Source organism: Cyprinodon variegatus, unplaced genomic scaffold (assembly GCF_000732505.1).
Source record: "Cyprinodon variegatus isolate N-32 unplaced genomic scaffold, C_variegatus-1.0 Scaffold184, whole genome shotgun sequence".
In the NCBI taxonomy this organism is placed as follows: domain Eukaryota; kingdom Metazoa; phylum Chordata; class Actinopteri; order Cyprinodontiformes; family Cyprinodontidae; genus Cyprinodon; species Cyprinodon variegatus.
This window is the reverse complement of record NW_015150637.1, coordinates 13,380-34,945: the sequence shown is the minus strand read 5'-3', so window position 1 is coordinate 34,945 and position 21,566 is coordinate 13,380. Positions and strand designations below refer to the sequence as shown.

Genomic DNA, 21,566 nt, shown 5'->3' with positions numbered 1-21,566 from the left:
TAATATGCTGCAAACCTTCTGTCTAAGCATCTAATTCATTTGTGAACTGATTGTCCATGTGTCTGCAGACACGTGAGCCCACATGTGCCCATCGGTGTCCCTTCCTCTCTTCTTTGTTCTAACCATGCAACCTCTCTTCATCACATCTTATTTCCAGCTTGCCGGGTCACGGACCCCTCTGCAGTTGTTGCCCTCGCCCACCCTGCTCACCTCCCTCTGCCTATTCTTTGCCACGGGGCAATCCCTGCCCATTTATTCAGGACGTTCCCATCCAATGAGGAGTGAGAGCGTGTGGAGCAAGCACCAATGAGGCCAGTTTTTCATCTGTATAAAACTTTTCAGAAAAGTTTGCCGGGTTGCACTTTCTGTCAGTCCAGGGCTCTAAGAGGAGAGGACCAGCCCAGAGAGAGAGAGAGAGCAGTACGGGGGGGTCTCCAGATTTTAATCCCAATCCCACACTCAAGAAAGTGGTGGGTGAACTGCTATTTTTTTTCTTTTTGGCCTAGTTTTCTCCCAGTTGAGTGTCTTAGGTTGATCTGAGTTTGCATTTTCTTTATCCCTTTCTCCTGAAGCCTCTCCGTTTCTGCCAAGGATGGAGAACGCGCACACCAAAGAGTCGGCTGACGTTCTGGCCTACTTTGGAGTCACAGAGGACACAGGCCTGCCACCTGAGCAGGTGAAGAAGAACCTGGAAAAGTACGGCTACAATGGTGAGGGAGAGAAAGAGACGGATGACAGGGACAAAAAGTAATGAGAGCTTTTTTTTTAAATACTTTTCCTGGATTTGTCTCGGATGATCGTCAAAACTGCAGAGATGGAGGGAAGAACCCGATGTAAAATGAGTTGCAGCAACATTTAATTTCACTTTGGGATCAATAAAATATTTTGACGGAATGGTGTTTGAAGACTGACAGATGAACCAGCCATATGTGTGACAAAGGCTTGGGGGTGGGGGGTTATTTATGGAGCAGGTGCATTGTGGTCTCATGTTTCTAACTATTGCTACTGGTTATAAATTGCTAGGGATATTATGAAAGCGTGCCAATTCAAAATTAAGCCATTTTTAGATCTCTGTAGCATCAGGCAATAAAAGGTAAAGCTCAGTGCAAGGTTAGAAAAAACACAACTTTGCATCAAAGGACATTTTAGCTTTAAAGGATGCAAAAACAACAAAGGATGTACATGTTTAGGCAATGACCCCCTGAAGTTTAAACATGTTATTTTTGTAGTTCATCTCTCTGTATTCAGAAAGGCAATAAAATGTATGGTTTCCATTAATATTCTTGGTCTGTTCCTACAGAACTGCCAGCAGAAGAAGGTAAGGCCACCTAGACACCTGCTTTTCTCTCATCTGGGTCTGGATCACATGTTCTGTCCATCAATGTGCATCTTTAACTGTAAAGACACCTGGACACACCTGTCCCCCACTCACTTCCTGTGATGACAGTTAATGCGGTCATTTGCTTAACACCTATAAGTTTGGTGTGCTGCAGACATGGAGTGACCCCAAACAACTAATAATACTCCATTACCACACGCTGCTTTAGATGATGTCTCCTGCTACGTGCATGGACAACATATTTGTTGCATAACATAAAACAAGACATTACACGTTGTTATGAGTTTAAAGCATTGTTAGAGTTTTAACATTTACATTTGATGCACCAAACACCCTAACTGCCTTCTTTAAAATCATTACCACATCATTTTTGCATGTTTAACCTCATTTACTGATAAAATAATATAAAACCTATAAGCTCATGCTGTATTAAGGATATCTAACTAATGGGTTTTCTGTTTAAACAGGAAAGAGTATCTGGGAATTGGTGGCAGAGCAGTTTGAGGACCTGTTGGTCCGAATCCTTCTTCTGGCTGCTTGCATCTCCTTTGTGAGTTTTTACACAAATACACTTAAAATTGTTCAACCTCAGGGTTTTATAAGTTAAAGGGCTTGTGAACAAGTACAAAAAAGGTGTGAGGGATTAAATTTGAGTTAATGAGTCGTTGCAAACAACTGGTTTTCCTTAGATAGAAAACTTTGAATCAGTGACTGTATGATCTGGATGAACTGCCTCTTTAAAGTGCCTTGTGTTGTGTTGTAAATTGGCGCTATATGAATAAACTGAATTGAATTTAATTGAACCTAAGCTATCCAAGGCTACACACTGAAAAGTGATCTAAAAGATTTTTTGATTAAAAAAAAAACAAAACAACAAACTTAGTCTTAAAATAACTAGCCGTTATTTTAATGAAATGCAGGTGAAGAGTGAATTCCTAAATAAATTTCTCTGGGATTCACAACCCTCCAATTGAAATCTTACCTTCTTATGCAGGTGAGATGCACAAAAAGCCTGACTGAACTTTTATTGCAGCAACGTAGCCTCCCACCTAAAATTTCAGATAAAGACTCACTTTACTTTAATACATTTATTCTGAGAGAAAAAAAAAATCTAATAAAATATTTTTGGTAAAAATGTTTACACAACAATCACGTAATAATCCCATTTACTTTTTAACATTACTTTCACTTAGTAATTCATAAATTCCTGTGATTATATGGTAGAAATATGATGGACACCGATACATGTTTATCCCAGGCACTCTTCAAAATGGAAACTAGAAAACATAACATTCAAAAATGACTGATGTACCACAAACTATCTTCATGCTTCTACCAATGATGTGTTAATGAGAAGCCAATTTCTAAACCAAAGGTGATGATAGCATGTTAGCACAGTACAGGTCAAAGGTCACAGACAACTAGGGCACTGCAGCAGCCAAAACAGTTTCTCTATTACTGTCAACATTGTTGTGATGGTTGAGGAACAGTCAGCAAGGAAAGCCCCAACAAGGCCTGATAAGTAAAACTTGGATGCAGTGCAGCATTTTGGAGGATCCTGGCCCCTGGAGACACTATTGCCCCACCTAGAGATGTTTATTGATATTTGTCATATTAAGATAGACTGATAGCTTTTACAGACTTATCCTCATAAAAACATCATAGTTCATACATTTAGACAGTAATCTAAATAGACAATAACCTCTTTAAACAATAACCTGTATAAAGAGAAACTTGACTGAGTCTGACAACATAAATAAGGCTTAATCGTTTAATATTATGCAACTAGCTGGGGTTACAGCTCACAGAATCATAGACAGATTACCAACTGAAGGTATCATTAGTAATGCGCACTAGGGTCTATAATACAGATGGTTTTAACATGCTCAGAGCTTATTTAAGATTTTATAAAGGATTGGAACCAGTCAGAAAACCATTCCTCGCACAATGATGTAATTATTTTACATGATAAATGCCAGAGTGAAGAGAAATATCCTTTGGAGGTTCTATAAACATTGTCACAGTATTTGGTGGAATTATTTTAAACTGTATTGATTAATTAATTAATTAATTAATCCTCGGCCTAAATTGCAGGACAGACCCGTTCTAACTGGGTCAGGTTTGTAGAACAACTTATGTTCAGCTTTGCAAACAAATTTCATGTGGAACAAAGAACAGAGCTTTATCTTGACCAACCAATAACTTTTGTCATAATAGTCCTTAAACCACATTTTAATACATTTAAATGTTTACTTAGGAAGATCCATTTTTGCACAAGCTTTAAGTCAAAATCTTCTTAGCTACCAAATTCAGCCAACATACACGAGGTATTTGATGTTCTCATGACTGGTAAACAGATTTTACTACGGTATAATATATGTATCCCTGGGAAACAGACATATAATGTTTGAACAAAACGTGGAGCCTTCAGTTATCTAAAAAAATGCATTTCCATAAACTAACCATTGTTGTGATGATTTACTTTTCTCTAACTGGTGTCTTTCCTGATTTCTTGGATTTTCCTCTGATGTCCCACAAGGAAGATCTGAGGTTTTGCAATATAGAGGTGTCCCTCCACTTGATTCAAATGTCGGAAATTAAGCTTTCAGCTAAATGAATATTTGAAACCTGAGAGTGTACAGTAAAAATAATGTTTAAAGACATGTTCTCCAATATGATGACAACTAATTATAAAACTGAGCAGCAGTTCTGAGCATTCAGCTCTCACCTGTTATCTTTGTGGTCAAGACAAATACACACCCAGGCTGCCGAATACAGCATGTACATCACCGAGCTATTAAATTACTTTTGGATACACTCGGGTTTAGACAAGGAATCCCTCTCCCCTTCTCTGCTGCTGCTTTCTGTGCCATGGTTTTATTAAGAACAGCACGTTGGACACATTGTCTTAATCCTCAGTCTCTGCTCTCCGGCCTCCCTAACAGCTGTCGCTGTGGCCCTAGAAGGCCTGTCGGCTGTGTGCGGAACAAAACAAAACAAAAAAAAAAATAGAAAAAAATTGGAGAACCAGTTCAAGAGGAAAGCAGACAATGTGTGCCAGTACATATGCATGCATAAGCTTTATTTTAAGAGTCTCAAGAAAGGACGAGAGACTGTATCCTTGAACAAAGGTCAGTGATGATCGGAACGAGGGATGGCTTGCAGTAGCAGAAGAAATAAAGAGACAGAGGAGGGCATAGAAGGAAGGATGGCGAGGGGTTGGGTTGCACAATGGCATTGTTTGGTATGATGACAAACGGGAGCAATTGATTGAGAGTCATATACAGTTTCTAAAAAAGAGAACACTAAATACTGCAGATACGTGCTCATTCTATTCATATACACAGGAATGTTATGTCACTGCGATGTGCTGACAGGCTCTGACGCTCACTCTGGAGATCTATTGTGTGTTTGAAGAGAAGCACCGTGAAGACAGATTGGAGGGTGGAGCAATAGCTGCCATTTTCAAAAATGATATGTAAGAAGATGTGAGATGGAGAGAAGGCTGATGGAAAAGAGGCAGATTATGATGCAGAGGGAAAACCTGAGTTTTGAGGGTTTTTTTTCCACTTTTTTCCTCCTGGTTCGGCCCTTGCTTCACTGGCCTGCAACTAATCTGTGTCAATGTCAACATGGAGGCTTTCCAAAACAGTTCTGTCTTTTGTAAGGTGGGACTCTTGCTGACCGAGGGCAGGCATGTGTTAAGCTATAGATTAGAAGATGCCTCACGTGGCACCGTGAGGGAGACGTATGAGACAACTGCTATTTGATCCACCAAAGGATCATCCCTCAGATAAATTACTGCCTGTGTTATAAAACTATGGGTACAATTTTACAACAAGGATCCACTATAAATAGTTAAATAATTAGTTATTAACACAACCCTAAATGCTTTACAAACCATTAATAAACAGCCATCGCAAAACAGGAAGCAAAAGGGATTTTATTGCCAAATAGACTGACTTACTTTCAATGTATTTTTTATCATCTACATTTTCTGATTAAGTATTATCAGGACGTGTTGGTATGCATGTTTCATTTGCATTTAAACTATGTAACTATTGTGCAAAATGTTAACTACACTTTGAAAGAGTCTGTAACTTTTTCCCAATTAGAAAACAAAAATAAACGGACCTCAAAACATTTTGTGATATTTGAATAAGTATCAGAATTGTTTAATATTTGTGTAACAACATTGAATGGTGACAGAGAGGCAGTAAAGGAAAATAACTATTTCTAAACCACAAAGGCTGGTTGCAGATCCATTTGAAATGAGCATTTACAGAGTGACAGCCAAGATATGAAATTCTTGTTATCACTGTGAGAAAGCTGTGATTGCCTAAACATCATCCACTAACATCACCAATGTTTGCATTGTTAGCTTAGGTAACTATCAATGCTAGTTCATAGTTTTTTAATGAGTCTTACTTTCTTAATTTCATCTAAAGTGTTAAGTTTTAAATCTTTTTTAAAACATAGCTATGCTTTTTTTGTTTGTATCTTTTTTTATATTAGAGGTATTGTGGAGGATTTTTAATAAGACCCGCTCTCTCCACTTTAATAAAAAATGTGCCTGCAAGAGCATGCACAAGCCCATTTCTCCTTGTGCGCGCTTGTGCACACATGTTTAAAATGTGCTGTACTCATAGCTCATACAAGCTTACTGTGTCCATATAAAGCAGGGTCAATATAGTGGACCTTATAGCAAACTTAGGTAACTGATTGTTCGGACAGATGATCACTGCTTTTTGCTCCGTTAGTCGCGTAACTCCTCCTCCACTGCGCCATCTTTGTTGTTAGTCGCTGCTGTTGGGTAGCGGCAGCCTATGGCGACAGTGGGTCACTGTGACAGCAAATCAAGTAGTGCTTTGCCCAAAGCATTCTGTGATATATCTGTCTGCATATTCTGAGGACTTTCTTTTCTTCTCATACACTTTGTAGACACTTTTTCCTCTTACGACCCCCCAGCCTTTTTCAAAGTTTCACGGTGATAAAGGGGACCTTCAATGACTGGCTGAAACCATAGCTCACCACAGATATATGGCTGAAAGTGTGCATGTGCAGAAAAAGATAGCTAATATGGCGAGCATGTAGGATGGCCTTACGTAAACATATCACTAGAATGATTGACAACTGGGAGGACCACTTATTAAGATGATCCACCCGGAAATAAAAGATCGTCCTCCATACCTTTAAGACCCATGCAGAATTGGAGAAACACCAAATTTCAACATAAGAGGGGTCTAAACTTGACAGTCTAACTTGCCTGTCTCTCTAATTTTGAAGAGTGTTTAAGAGTTGGCATTTTGCCTCACTTTATTTCAATCCCAAAGGAACAAAACTAAGTGAAACATTCTAGTGATTGATTAATTATGTAACAAGCTGAAATAATAGGGTGGGTAAATTGTAATTTAAATTAAATACTTTATTATCATTGTTGGGGATGACAATAATTAATTAAAAATAATTACTCCTGTATCTTGGATGCAGGATGTTCTTCCTATTCAATAAAAGTTCCCTTTTTAAAGCTGTGAGTATTAAAAACATGTAAGTGTGAGTTTATGTTACTGTAATTAGATTATTCCAAGACCTTTTTACACATCTTTCCACATCTTGCTTAAGTATAGCAAAAATGTGCATGAGGTTTTACCATAATTTCATACTTTTTTGGCATAAAAAAAAAAACAAAGATTAAGATTTCAGTTCAGTTTAATTTACAAAGTGATAGCGTAATATTGCAGTGAACAGAAAAAATTATGGATATATGTTTAATCCAAAACTAGATCTTAGCAATATGTTAGTCATTCAGGTTCATTTTTTGTGGCCTTGTATTTCGTACCTTGCGAGTACAATGTCCCAGGAGTATGCTACATTGTGGGGACCAGTGGTCCCCATGAGAAAAGGTTCTTCTCTTAGTATGGTGGTTAGGACTTTGAGTTTAGGCTAGGTTTAGGTTTAGGCTTAGGTATGCGTTGGTAATGGTTAGGGTTAGTGTCTTGGTTGCGGCTATACAAATAAATGCAAAATGAGTAGAAGTCAATGGAAAGTCCCTCTAAAGATAGCGGGACATAAAATGTTTGAGTGCATCTGTGCAAAAATGCAAAATATCAAGCATTTAATTTTTGTTGCCTAAGGGGACTGTTCCATAAGGGGAGTGTTTGCCTAGTGGGTTAGTGCTGTGCACTTGTGTTCTGAGAGGGATGCATGATTTACTGGGTCAATCCCCTTGACAGCCTCCGCCCAGGGTTCATGAGCAAGACACTTAACCCCACACTGCTGCCTGGGTGCCACACAATGGCAGCCCACTGCTCCCCAACTGGATGGGTAAATGCAGAGGTACATTTCTCCAATGTGAGATCAATAAAGTTTGATTTTTAAGGTATCAAAAACTATTGCTTAAATAAATAGCTTATTTGTACATTTTCTTAAATCGTTTTATTTCCTCTATTTTCTTTATAATTTATAACAAACAGCTGCTAATCTGGAGACGTTTTGTTCAATCATATATTCTAATGTTCTCTGACCATCATCTCATTGACACAGGTGCTGGCTTGGTTTGAAGAAGGTGAAGAAACAGTCACCGCCTTCGTCGAGCCCTTTGTAATCCTCCTCATCCTCATCGCCAATGCCATCGTAGGGGTGTGGCAGGTCAGTCAGTGTGCACAGACACAGAGATACTTACGCTCTGAAGGACATGCGGCCGCCCCTGTGCACTGTGTTTTACTCACACCTAAATAGACTCTCAAACTTAGCAACAGTCACGCTCAATAAATCACACACATTGTCGGCCTGTTCTGGCCTCGTGTCCTCTACACACAGCGTGCTCCTGTTAGAAAGTTCACGGGAGGCCAGAAGGAGAGAAGTGACTTCAGCAGAACGTCTAGAGGTTCAAGGTCAAAACAACAAAGTGACGATGAGCCTAAGCTGCCTGGAAGATTTAAGCAGATGCTTTTTCTTCTTGACAGTTCCCACTGTGCACTCCACACTTAACAATGCAGGCTTCAAGTGGGCATTTGGTTTTAGTAGGAGTGCATATCGACCCTGCAACAGTCATTTGGAAACTATGCACAAGGATTCACACATGAAGGGTATGGAGAGGGAGAGCAGCTGGCATAAGTTGAGCTTTACACTTTGAGGCAGTGGGGGGCAGCCTTGGAAGAAAACCACCTACTGAGCTGAGCGTTCAGTCTTTCCTCTTTCACTGGTCGACACTGTTTTACCAGATATTCTACCAGATTTCTCTTCAAATTAATTCATAAATTTCAAACTAATTCTTGGATGAAATTTTGGTAAAAGAGATAAAAACGTCCCGTAATCCATAATAAGTATCTAAAAGGTTTTCCTAACGCTTGACTTATTCAATCTCCTGATTACATTTAGAGCACACAATTGGTGGATCTAATTAAAAGAAAATTTTACCTGCACAAATATTTGAACTGCTTCAATGGACTGAGTTTATAAATATGATATAATGAGAAATGTTGCACATTCTGTTTAAATTAAGCCAAAAAAAGTGAATTTTTTAATGATAGACCAATGCAGGTTTTTATTTTTTATTTTTCACAATTACATATCTGGAAAAAAAGTATTTTCATCTGTTCTTACTCCACCTCTCCTTAATAAAAGGAGAGTGTCCTGTAATCTGTAAATAGTCAACCAGTCAGTATTTCAATCTTAGAAGCTGGAAACAATAAATGACTGAAGTAGAATTTGGTTATGAAATATTATTCTGCGCTATGAAGATCTTACAGAACGCTGTGACACTATGAGAAAAATGAAAACTTTTAGCGCAACCGCCAACCTAGCAAACAACAGCCCTCCAGCTAAACTGACATGTGTGACAAGGAGAGTGTTGATCAGAGAAGCAGCCAAATGGCCCATGGTAACTCTGGAGAAGCTGCGAAAAATAGCGATTTTGGATAAATCTGTTGACAAGATTATAATCTATTACAGTCTATTTCATTCTATTTACTAATTCTAGAAAATCAAAAAAGTCATTTATAACCCACCTTCACAATAGGATCCATTACATTATGGTGGCCTGACAATTAAAATGACAATGTAAAAACATCCCAGTAATGAGCAGGTGTGCCTCAGTTTAAAAAAAAAAAGGTTTAAACTATGTGACTTCTAGCGATATCAATGCCTAATGGAGTAACTAATGGATAGATGTGCCTTTTTGCCCCAGGAGCGGAACGCAGAGAGCGCAATAGAGGCTCTGAAGGAGTATGAGCCTGAAATGGGAAAGGTTTACCGGGCTGACAGGAAGAGCGTGCAGAGGATCAAAGCCAGGGAGATTGTCCCTGGAGATGTGGTGGAAGTTTCTGGTAAGAATTACCTTCGCTAAAATAATACAAATCTTTGCCGTTTTCCTGGCCCTGTCCATCCTGGATGACATTAGCAGATCAATCACCATTTTCTAGCACAACTGTAACTCTTGTCTTCATTAGCTGCTGCATTTGTGTCACCCTACTCCATAAGTATTTGCAGAGTTTAGATTTTTTTTTTTTTTTAGAACTCCAGGTTTAAACAATGAGACTTTAAACTCTTTCTGTTGCCAGTAAATGCTTTATTTGTTCAGAAAGAGGTGAATAACTAAGAACAAGTAGTCTACTTTATGAAATCTAAAAGACCATTACCAGAATATCTCATCATGTGGAGAAAGTGTTTAGAAAATCTTTGTTTTGTTCTTTGCTGGTCATTGCATCAATAAAAAATGACACCTTCCTTTTAAGGTAAGCACAGAGATAAAGGGGTGGAGAAGCTTGACTATGAGAGCACTTGATATTGACCCAGTCCTCTGTCTCACCCATGTCCACCTGTTCTTTTCCCCTCATGATCTCCCCAAGGTCTTGCTCTCCCTCTGACTCTCACAGTGGTATCGGTTTTCAACAACAACACTATCCTTTCATAGTGCTAAGACCAGTCAATCACCCCTGCCCCCTTCATCCTGCATGCTGCTGTCAGATCATTTCTCAGCTTTGTGCCCTCAAGCTCCACAACAAGTTGTTCAAATTAAAAGGAGTCCAAGTTCTCTAACCGGTCCATAGGTTTTAATGTTAATAAAGTTCTTTCCCTTCTGTCTTTCTCTGTGCTTGATTGTGTCGACAATAGTTGGTGACAAAGTTCCAGCTGACATCAGGATCATCTCCATCAAGTCCACAACTCTGCGTGTGGACCAGTCCATATTGACTGGTATGCCAGCCCTAAGATAGAAGGAAAAATATTAATGTTTTTTAATGTTTTTTATTGATCTTTTGAACCCCTGGTTGTGCTTCAGGAGAGTCTGTCAGTGTGATAAAGCACACTGAGGCTGTTCCAGATCTCAGAGCTGTGAACCAGGACAAGAAGAACATGCTGTTCTCTGTAAGCCTTCTGCTGTTAAAATATGTTTATGTAACTCTTTAGACATCACAGTGCTCAATGGAAATATATTTTCAAAAGCAGTAGCAGAATTTATACCATTGTTTTTAATTTGCTCCCTCTGACATTTACTGTCATAGATTCTGCTGTTTAGAAAATGAGTAGTTCAGTTTCTGTGTTTCTCTTTATGTTTTCCTAGAACCACTGTTAAAAGAAGTCAATAATAAGACTTGATTAATATCTTTATGACATGAAACATTTTGACAGATTATAAGATCTCTCTGAAACTTATGCTCAGGGCACCAACATTGCTGCTGGTAAAGCCACTGGTATCGCTGTTGCCACCGGTGTCTCAACTGAGATTGGCAAGATTCGTGACCAGATGGCAGCCACCGAGCAGGAGAAGACGCCTCTGCAGCAGAAACTGGACGAGTTCGGAGAGCAGCTGTCCAAGGTGGGTAAGACTGGCAAACATTAATGCATGTGTGTAGGCCATGAAAAAGTATATATAGTTCCATTCTTGCTGATTTGGTGAGCCCTAAACTAAAACATCCAAATACCAGTTTCTTAAACATGTCTCATGGCATATCCTTTTCTTGCCTCTCTCTTCAGGTCATCTCTCTCATTTGTGTAGCTGTATGGATAATCAACATTGGCCATTTTAATGACCCAGTCCACGGGGGTTCCTGGTTCCGTGGTGCCATCTACTATTTCAAGATTGCTGTAGCTTTGGCTGTGGCTGCCATTCCTGAAGGTAAACCCCAGAGATAAGCTTCTCGAGGAGTTTTTCAAACTGCTTGTTATGTTGTGTTGCCATCATGACTACCCTGAAAGAGGGCTGAGTGGGTTTGTTGAGCTGGAATATTTACTGGTGAGTTACAGGATTAACCAGCTGAAATGTGTGCAATAACTCAGTGCAACCAATGGCCGTCAAATCTCACCTCAATAGTTTTTGTAAAATGGCTTTTCCATTACAGGACTGCCCGCTGTTATAACCACTTGTCTGGCGCTGGGAACCCGTCGAATGGCTAAGAAGAACGCCATTGTCAGGAGCCTTCCTTCAGTGGAGACTCTAGGCTGCACCTCGGTCATCTGCTCAGACAAGACAGGCACGCTCACCACCAACCAGATGTGTGTAACCAAGGTCAGTTTGTGTTCATATTCACAAACAAAGCTACTCAGAGATCCTGTTCTTAATCTTCAAATATGCAAACTGTATTTCACACTTTTTCCCATTACAGATGTTTATCATTGACAAAGTTGAAGGTGACAATGTCCAACTTGGTCAGTTTGACATTTCAGGGTCAAAGTACACCCCTGAGGGAGAAGTGTAAGTGAACTTGATTGCAAAATTCACTATTTTGAAGCAATTTCTTTTTTTCCAAAAGCAAAATTTTCACTTTTTCTTCCCAGCACAAAGAATGGCTCACTAGTTAAGTGTGGGCAGTATGACGGATTGGTTGAGCTGGCAACCATCTGTGCCCTGTGCAATGACTCATCTCTGGACTACAACGAGGTCAGCATAGCATCCAGAACTCTCTGATTGCTTACCATGTTTACATGCTGCAGGGAACAGTGAAAATGCTTTGATTGTGATTCCTTCCCTCTGTCCACACTGCAGTCTAAGGGCATTTATGAGAAAGTGGGCGAGGCCACAGAGACAGCCCTGTGCTGCTTAGTGGAGAAGATGAATGTGTTCAACAGCGAAGTGCGTGGTCTGTCAAAAGTCGAGAGGGCAAACGCTTGCTGCTCTGTAAGTTAGTTAACTTGAAGAAATTCTTCCTCAACGATCAAAATGCAACAGATTAAAGTGGCTAGTAACCTCCACATTTCAACAGCTGTTTTCCATTTTTCTTTTCACTTCCTATCAGGTTATCAAACAGCTGATGAAGAAGGAATTCACCCTGGAGTTCTCCAGAGACAGAAAGTCCATGTCAGTATATTGCTCACCTGCAAAGTCAGCCAAAGCTCCTGTGGGGAACAAGATGTTTGTTAAAGTGAGTGATGATGGCTAACAAGTAAAATTGACAGTTAGTGGATATTTGAACAGAGCTGAGTACAAGTTTAAAATAATAAAAGTACAATACGAAAAAATATAAACAAATACATTAAGATCTGTTTGCCTTTAAGTAACAGACCCCTTAACACACATTTAAGAATAGATGAATAATTAATTTATTAATATAGAAGTGAAGATACCACTGGCTTTAGTAATATCTGGGCATATTCTATCTATAAATCAAATGAATAAACAAAATACAGCACCCTCCTTATTGGTTTAACATAGGCCTAATGACTTTGTCACCATGTTGTCATCAGGGTGCTCCAGAGGGTGTGATTGATCGTTGCACATATGTCCGTGTGGGTACCAACCGCATACCACTGACTGGCCCTGTCAAAGACCATATCATGTCGGTGATTAAGGAGTGGGGCACAGGGCGTGATACCCTCCGCTGTCTGGCACTCGCCACCCGTGACTCACCTCTCAAGAGGGAAGAGATGAATCTGGAGGACTCCACTCGTTTTGGAGACTATGAGGTGGATTACCTTGATTAAAAGACCTACATACATATATCTGTCTGGAGAATATAGCGGACTATGTTTTGCTTTTTTCTTCCTCTCCCTAGACTGACCTGACCTTCGTTGGTTGCGTTGGAATGCTTGATCCTCCTCGCAAGGAGGTCATGAGCTCCATTGAGCTGTGCAGGGCTGCTGGTATCCGTGTCATCATGATCACTGGTCTGTCTAAGCAAGACTACAATCTATTTCTAAAATGATTGAGCAAAGATTGGATAAAAAAAAAGACTCACCACTGCTGCTCTCTTTCAGGTGACAATAAGGGTACAGCTGTGGCAATCTGCAGACGCATTGGCATCTTCACTGAGGAGGAGGATGTGACTGGTAAGGCCTTTACCGGTCGAGAGTTTGATGACCTCTCTCTGTATGATCAGAAGAAAGCGGTCAGAAAAGCTTGCTGTTTTGCGAGAGTGGAACCATCCCACAAGTCCAAGATTGTTGAGTTCCTTCAGGGCTTTGATGAGATTACTGCCATGGTGAGGAAGAACATGCTCCATTTCTGTTGAGGTAAATGGGATTGTATCAGGTAAATCTGGACAGCTAAAGATCTTTCCTTCTCCTTACCAAGACCGGCGATGGAGTGAATGATGCCCCGGCCTTGAAGAAGGCGGAGATTGGCATCGCCATGGGCTCTGGCACTGCCGTTGCCAAGTCTGCCTCTGAGATGGTCTTGGCTGACGACAACTTCTCTTCCATTGTGTCCGCTGTTGAAGAGGGAAGAGCCATTTACAACAACATGAAGCAGTTCATTCGCTACCTCATCTCCTCCAATGTAGGCGAGGTCGTCTGGTGAGCAAATTTTTTTTTTTCTAATTGTGAATATTTAGCTTTGATTTTGAGTCAGACTCTAAAGACTAGACTTGACTTTGATCCAAACTCTCCAAGGAATATTTCTTTTGGCTTACATTATAAAGACTAGCTTCAACTTTGACTCTTTCATACACAACTCTAAATTTCATGTTACCAGAGTGAACAATTTACATATTGTCTCTGTGTGGTTGGGCTATAAAGAGCAATGCGACACATATCAAGGCAACACAAAGTGATGTGACGGACGTATTTCTAGCGATGCAGCAGGCCCAATTACAGCAAAGCAGTGGTGAGGCGACACCTGCGATAGATACAAAAATCTGAACGGCCAACCAGGGACTGGATCTGGCTGTGACATAGGGTAAAGGAGAGCAACAGAGACTAAGCTTTTTTCAATTAGATAAATTGGTAGAAGATAAAAAAAAAAACTAATGGTGACATAGGATGAAAAAAAGAATACTCTTAAAGGTTTTGTTGGTGGCTTTTAAAAAATCCGTTCCAATCTAGCATTCAAAAAGATTGTTAAATCAGCCATTATTCATCCTCAACTTGTAGCTCCAAAGCAGAGTACAGCCAGTCACCTATCCCCAGCGTCTTGCTCTAGTATACTGCTGTCCACCTATACCTCCAGAGAGGGACACAACACCAGCCGCCACCTCAGTGGGGTTTCTGATGTGCAACTTCTGCCCTGGTTCCATCTCTGATCTACCAGTATCCTCCCTCTTCGATCTCCCTCTGTTTCCGCTGGTAGCTTCCAGAGGTCTGGTGCTCTTTCTAGCACGAGCACTCTCGTGCACCTTCCAGCGCCATGAATGAAGTCTGTTAATCATTAATTCAAATATTAGGGCTTGATTTCAAACTATTCCAACATGTTTAACTTGTCTCTGCTTCATATTAGTAAGAATAAACCCTAAAACAGTATCTTTATCCCTCCTTCAGTATCTTCTTGACAGCTGCCTTAGGTCTGCCAGAGGCACTTATCCCCGTCCAGCTTCTTTGGGTTAATCTTGTGACTGATGGTCTACCAGCTACTGCCCTTGGTTTTAATCCACCTGACCTTGACATCATGGGAAAAGCCCCACGCTCCCCCAAAGAGCCCCTAATCTCAGGCTGGCTCTTCTTCAGATACCTGGCCATTGGAGGTAGAGTCTTGAAAAGACATTGTCTTATTGCAACTAAATTTATTCGCTTGATGTATAAAAAATAAACACTGTAACTTTATTTTAATGATCAAAGTAGTTTATATTATCTTAAAATTGTTTTTTTTTTACTGAGCTCAGTGTAAATGGCTGTTTTTCCAGGTTATGTTGGTGCAGCAACAGTGGCAGCAGCAGCTTGGTGGTTCTTGTACTGTGATGAAGGCCCAATGGTCACCTTCTACCAGCTGGTAAGTATTCCAAAATAAGTCTCCTTATAAAGCATATCTTTGAAAAAATTTACAGCTTTGAAACACCTGGACTTATTTGAACCTTCCCATCAGTCCCACTTCATGCAGTGCAGTGAGGAGAATGAAGACTTTGATGGTATCCACTGTGAGGTGTTTGAGTCTTCTCCACCAATGACAATGGCTCTGTCTGTGCTGGTCACCATTGAGATGTGCAACGCTCTGAACAGGTGGGAACCTGTGGCATTTCTATAAACTCAGCAGCATAATGTACAGAATCCCCACATTATGAATGTGTCAAACAAATAGCATTCTATTATTGATCTACTATTTAAGCAGTTTCTAAAGAATCAAAACAAACTGGTATTTTTAAAAACTACTGCTGTCTTCTGAGACAACTGCTTTGTGCTGTTTTTGAACATCAATCATTTTGACACATGCTTCTAAGAGCATAGCTCTGCAATCATTGACACACCCCTAATGGGCAACATTCTCCAGTTTAAATACTCTTTGGTTGGAATCCTGCAATCACCATTTTTCTACTCCCTTTAGAAATATTCAGTAGACTTCAAGTCAGTAACTAAGTTATTACTTCCCTTTATTAACTTATGTTAATTAGCTGTCTGTCTGTCTGTCTGTCTGTCTGTCTGTCTGTCTGTCTGTCTGTCTGTCTGTCTGTCTGTCTGTGTACAGGATAACTTGTAAAGTTATGGACAGATTTTAATTATCTTTTTTTTTTTATCAAAGATCTCTGTCATGCCAAGGAACAATCCATTAAATATTGGTGATGATCCAGATCTTAATCTGGATACAGGAATTTTGCAAAACATTTTCTAATATTGTGAGATAGGGATATATGGCAGAATGAGCAGTTCTGCACTAATCCAGAGGGTGGCAGCGATGCTAATGACAGCCTCAGCGTCTGACTCAAAAATCCAGAGGTATTTTACTGAACACTGAAACACAAGAAAAGGGAACGTTGTTAGCAGGATCAGTTATTCAGAAGAGAATTAGGGCCACTGGAAAAAAGTACAAAAATGTACAGATTTTTTTTTTTTTCATTTGATTTTAACATGAGAAAAAAGTCAGAATTCTGACTTTAATCTCAGAATCCCGAGAAAAAAGTCCTAATTCTGAAATCATATATCTAAGATTTTTTTCCCCCACATTAAATTCCAATAAAATCTAAAGAATCTGTTAATGTTTTTTTTCTGTTTTTTTAGAGGCCCAAATCCTCCTCCATACAATTGAAAAGACTTGTCCACAAAATCCATTTAGATTTTCTAGACTTTTTTTTTTCACCAGAGGTGCTCCTCATGACAAGGAACAATTAAATTTAGTAAAATGCAATTTAATAATGATTCAGATCATGTGCGAGTTTTAACTATAGGTGAAATTCATAATTTGGGGCAACATTTTCTGCTTGGCTGAGGTCTGCGCTCTCTGAGTGCTTTTCAAGTTAGATTAGGTGTATCCAAATCAAAGGATTTTCAGTAATGGAGCTGTTGTGTCCACAAGCATGCAGCATATTGGGAGACATTAAACAATTATTTTTGAAATGTTAAAATACCAATATTGTGTTTCAGTATGTAAAATATTATTATGTCTACTCTTAAACAATGATGTCACAGCTTGTAACCTGCATAACCCTATTTGCTGCCATGTGACTTTTTACCTTAGATGACCTATATTTGCCTAGCCTGTGTTTTTTGTTGTCCGTTTGAGGTTTCAGGTGTGTTTCTGTGGCAGTGTCACAGTGCCACCAAGGGGCCCAGCTTACATAATACAGTATTTTTGTTTAGGGTTGTCTGCATCCTGCACCAAATGGCAACAAGTCTGGCTACTCCTCTTTTTACATCCATCTGAATTTTTCAGCTGTTTTATCTCAAGCGCATTGTGGGATGTTAAACCTAATGTGTTCAGGGAGCTGAATCATTTTAAACCTGCAATAGTCGCTGACAGGATTTGTAGAAAACCCATACTTTTTTTTTTAACCAATCTTTACTCTTCTTGTAACAATTGGTTCATTTTAAACTGCTGAAACTTTTTTTTTCTGATAATCCTTATAAACCAGATAGAAAAATTATAATCATAGAATAATTCAAATAATCAGGATTTTATGATACAACCCAGTGATTCAAAGTTTTTGTTGTTGTTGTTTTATTAATTAATTAATTTATTTATTTTTTATTTATTTTTTTTTTCTTAGGTAAATTTTAAGGAAACATTAAAGTTTAATTTTGATGGTCATTATTGCAGCATAAAGGTTTGAAAGAATTTGTATGCAGAGAAAGTAATTATTCTAGCTAAGGATCCCTACCATGTCAGATGAACCAGAAGCCTTTCATTAATGGTCCCAATCTTCTCTTATCTCTCACCACTCGACTTGCTCTTTTCAGTGGATAGGGAATTCCTGCACATGAGTAGTTTCCCATATGAAGCTCTTGTGGCAGAGAAAGATGCTGATGAACCATCTGCTGTCTGGTGACATTTCAGATGAGGAAGTAAAACATCCCTTTATTACCCTGCAGTAGGAAAACGTGTCCTCTGCATTAAATCCATCCCCTGGGAGGCAATCCTGCATTAAATCCACTGCTAAGGAAACAGTGCACAAATCACATTTGAACTTGAGGAACTGGGAACAAATTACTGAACAAAAATTATAGTGAGACTCACTCCATTTGTTTTACTTTGTCTTAAACATTCATGACACCTAAGTCTGCTTTGATGAGCTCAGATGTGCTGATAACAGGCTGTTTTCCACATGCAGTTTGTTCCTCTGAGTGGTTCAAAACTGAAGGTGAACTCAAACATATAAGAAAAAGTTACTTTTTGGTTGAAAAAAGCATGGTTTATTTTTGTTGTTGGGTCCTAACAAAGTAGAACAGATTTAAACCCTGTTTTATTACCAGAGAAACTAAATATTTTCATGTACCAATTGCAATGCACTTGTGGACCACTAGGAGTACGAGTACCCCCTGTTGGGAATCAATGCCCTAGAGTCCTAGACCACCAAACCCCAGCTATAATAGCAGTATGCTTACATTTCTAATAATTGTCACATTAAAGCAAATTATTTAGAGAATATGAAGATCTAAGGATATCAAGTGCAAAAGGTCAGATCTAAGGTCTGGTTGTAACTTCTACCGACTAGAGGATAAAGGTTGCATCAATCCCAGCCTCAAACAGATCTTCAGCTGTAAATGACACATCTTATGGCTTCTTACATCACTCTTTTGCTGGCAAAGTCTATTTTGCAAAGTGTAAAGTGTGTAACAGCTAATATATGGACAGGTTCTCTAACTTGAGCAGTGCATTTCTGCAGCTCCTCCAGTTACCCTCTGGCTGCATCTTTGAATAATGTTCTCCCTAACAGCCTTTCCATGAATGGCTAGGTCCTGATGGTAGATTGAACTGAGCACTGTTACATATTTAGTGCATTAGTTCTGCACTAAGCTTCAACATACCTTTCAATTGACCTGTAGACTAATGATCTATTACAAACAACTCAGGCCTTTATAGAACAGCTTGATTTAAATTAGCTGTTAATACTGACAGCATTTACCAAGTATATGACTTCTGCAATTAGCTAGACTAAATTTAAATATACACCAGCTTTTTATTTTATATATGTGAGTATAATGTAATACCTGACTTTTTTGTAAGAATACTACCGGAGTCTGCAACATTTCATATCTGAAAAGCCATTTTGCCCTGAGAGTTATTTGGGTTAAATGTCTGCAATAGGAAATGTGTTGCCATCTTCAACAATCCAGTGTTTATTCATATTTTAGCTTTTATGTAAATAAGGAAAAAAATAAAATGCTTCATAAACATGGAGTATGGATTTTCTTCTGTTGTGTTGTTATTTTAGGTGAAAAAATAAGAAACATAGTAAAACCTTTAATTTGGATTTAATAAAAAAAATGCTCTAAATAGTTGTTTTTAAAACCATTCTGTTGAGAAAATTAAATTAAATATTCTTTAAAAAAGCCACTAAAGCTTCAAAGACTGGTATTTTTTATTAAAGTATATTAGTTATTCCTTTTTAGTCAATATTAAGAGCCATTGTAGAGGTTGCAGGTTGCAGCCCCCCGTTCTTCTGTAGAAAACATATCTGAAATACAGTACATTGACTTTTCTTCATTTTCAACCCTTTCCTCTTAAACTATTCAGCTTGTCTGAGAATCAGTCCCTGGTGCGGATGCCTCCCTGGAGCAACGGCTGGCTGATGGGCGCCATGAGTCTCTCCATGTCCCTCCACTTCATGATCATCTATGTCGACCCCCTGCCTGTAAGTCTCCGCCTCCGTCACAGCTCAGATAAAGATGCTCTATTGGTGCCGTCATTTTGAACTGAAAGTTGAAGCTCTAACGCTGAATATGTTTGCCCACTTTGCTAATCCACAGATGATTTTCAAGCTCACTCATCTAAATGTGGAGCAGTGGATGATGGTGCTAAAACTTTCCTTCCCGGTCATCCTTATTGATGAGCTCCTGAAGTTTGTGGCTCGCACATACTGTATCTAGAAGGTGAGCTGAAAGAGGGACTTCTTTACAATGGAATCTATTTTTGTCTGAAGCATATATATTTATTATTAAATAATTAGAAGTAAAAATGCAAGGATGATCATCAGGTAACATCTAACTCTAACCCTCCCAACCATCTTCGCTCTAATCTCTATTTTCCCTGATGATTTAATTTTCCTGTCCCCTTCCTGGATCACATTTCCTTACCCCTTATCTGGAAATGCAGTCTAAAACCTGTCCCCAAACCTCCATACCCCTTTAACAAAACAAGGCATTCACCTCCTGTCTCTAAGATGAGCTATTTCTCTGCACAGTGCAAAACATCTGCCTGCTTCCTCAGTGCACTTTGGCTCCTTCTGAAGCTTAATAAACTATAATTTTTTATCATATATAGATCTGCATGCCTGGTGCTATTTCCTGTGATATGTTTACATAGAAATCACAATTTTATACTACATACAATTACTAGGAACTTGCAAATCTACCATGATCAGTCATTCTGGGCCATATTCTACAGCAATAAAACTAATGCTACTACTTGCTGCTTAAAAGTAACTATGGCCTGAATGTTTCTGGAATCTGACCATTTGTTTCCGAAACTAAGTATGCTGTCTGTTTAACATTTGGAAACACTGAATCTGCATTTTCTAATTGATTTTCCACTATATTAAAGGTAGAGTTTAGTTCTTTTTTTCTCCCCACAGGGTGAGTCGGGTTATAATCCACAATCTGGGAACCTGAGCTTCTTTTCCTTTTGGGATTTTTTGGAAATATATATAGAGTTCTTCTGATTAAGATTCAGTAGAGCAGGTAGATAGGTTTCCAGATTTGAATGAAACAACAATATATGGGGCTCTACATATTTCAAACCTAGTTTTTCTTTTTTTATGATCAAATCTCATTTATTTTCTTTTAAGCAAAGCATTAAAGTTTAAATACAAATGATAACCATGAATTTAAGTTTTTATGTTGAAAACCCAAGGAAGGGATGGATGGATGGACATATGGTGGGTAGATTTATGAATGGATATACTTTAGGGAGGGATGGATGAATGGATGGTGGGTAGATGTATGAATCGATATACTGTAGGGAGGGATGGGCACATGAGAGAACCAGATGGATGGAAGGAGGGAGAGAATTAAGATAGGATTGTCAGACAGACAATGAAAAAGGGATAAACTGGCCAATTAATGTTGAACAGGAAAACTTATGGACCGAAAAACACAAATAGATGAATAAATGGATGGCTAAAACATTTAAATAGTAGAAAATAAAACCCTTTTATTTCCCTACTTATCACAACCTGAAAAATGTAAACATTTACAGGCTGCATAGAATGTTCCAGATGTTTGTGGGATCTTTTATTGGGTCTATTTTGCTCTCCTGCTGTTGGTTCCCGTTTGTCCAAACCTGCCACATTCACTCTACCTCCACTGCTCTGCTCTCTTAATGAAGAGTTCTTCTGTTTTGTCTGTTCAGGAAAAGTCTAAAGAAAATCATGGAAAGTATGCCTGGAGGAAGGGGAAGGATGACCACAGAGGATTGAGAAATAAAAAATAATAA

At 39.0% G+C, this 21,566-nt stretch overlaps 1 protein-coding gene across 1 annotated transcript; it reads left to right on the top strand.

The window, feature by feature from the left end:
• Positions 1-244: 244 nt before the first annotated feature.
• On the top strand, positions 245-21,563 carry atp2a1 (ATPase, Ca++ transporting, cardiac muscle, fast twitch 1). The gene is made up of 25 exons (XM_015379017.1): positions 245-470; positions 573-710; positions 1,301-1,318; positions 1,807-1,889; positions 7,883-7,987; positions 9,528-9,666; positions 10,454-10,534; positions 10,620-10,705; positions 11,001-11,156; positions 11,315-11,456; positions 11,680-11,846; positions 11,944-12,032; positions 12,116-12,218; positions 12,324-12,455; positions 12,574-12,699; positions 13,022-13,240; positions 13,330-13,441; positions 13,532-13,755; positions 13,848-14,068; positions 15,029-15,231; positions 15,391-15,476; positions 15,570-15,703; positions 19,650-19,767; positions 19,883-20,005; positions 21,483-21,563. The coding sequence occupies exons 2-24, from the start codon at positions 593-595 to the stop codon at positions 20,000-20,002; spliced, it is 2,982 nt and encodes a 993-aa protein (XP_015234503.1). The 5' UTR covers positions 245-470; positions 573-592; the 3' UTR covers positions 20,003-20,005; positions 21,483-21,563.
• The last annotated feature ends 3 nt before the right edge of the window (positions 21,564-21,566 follow it).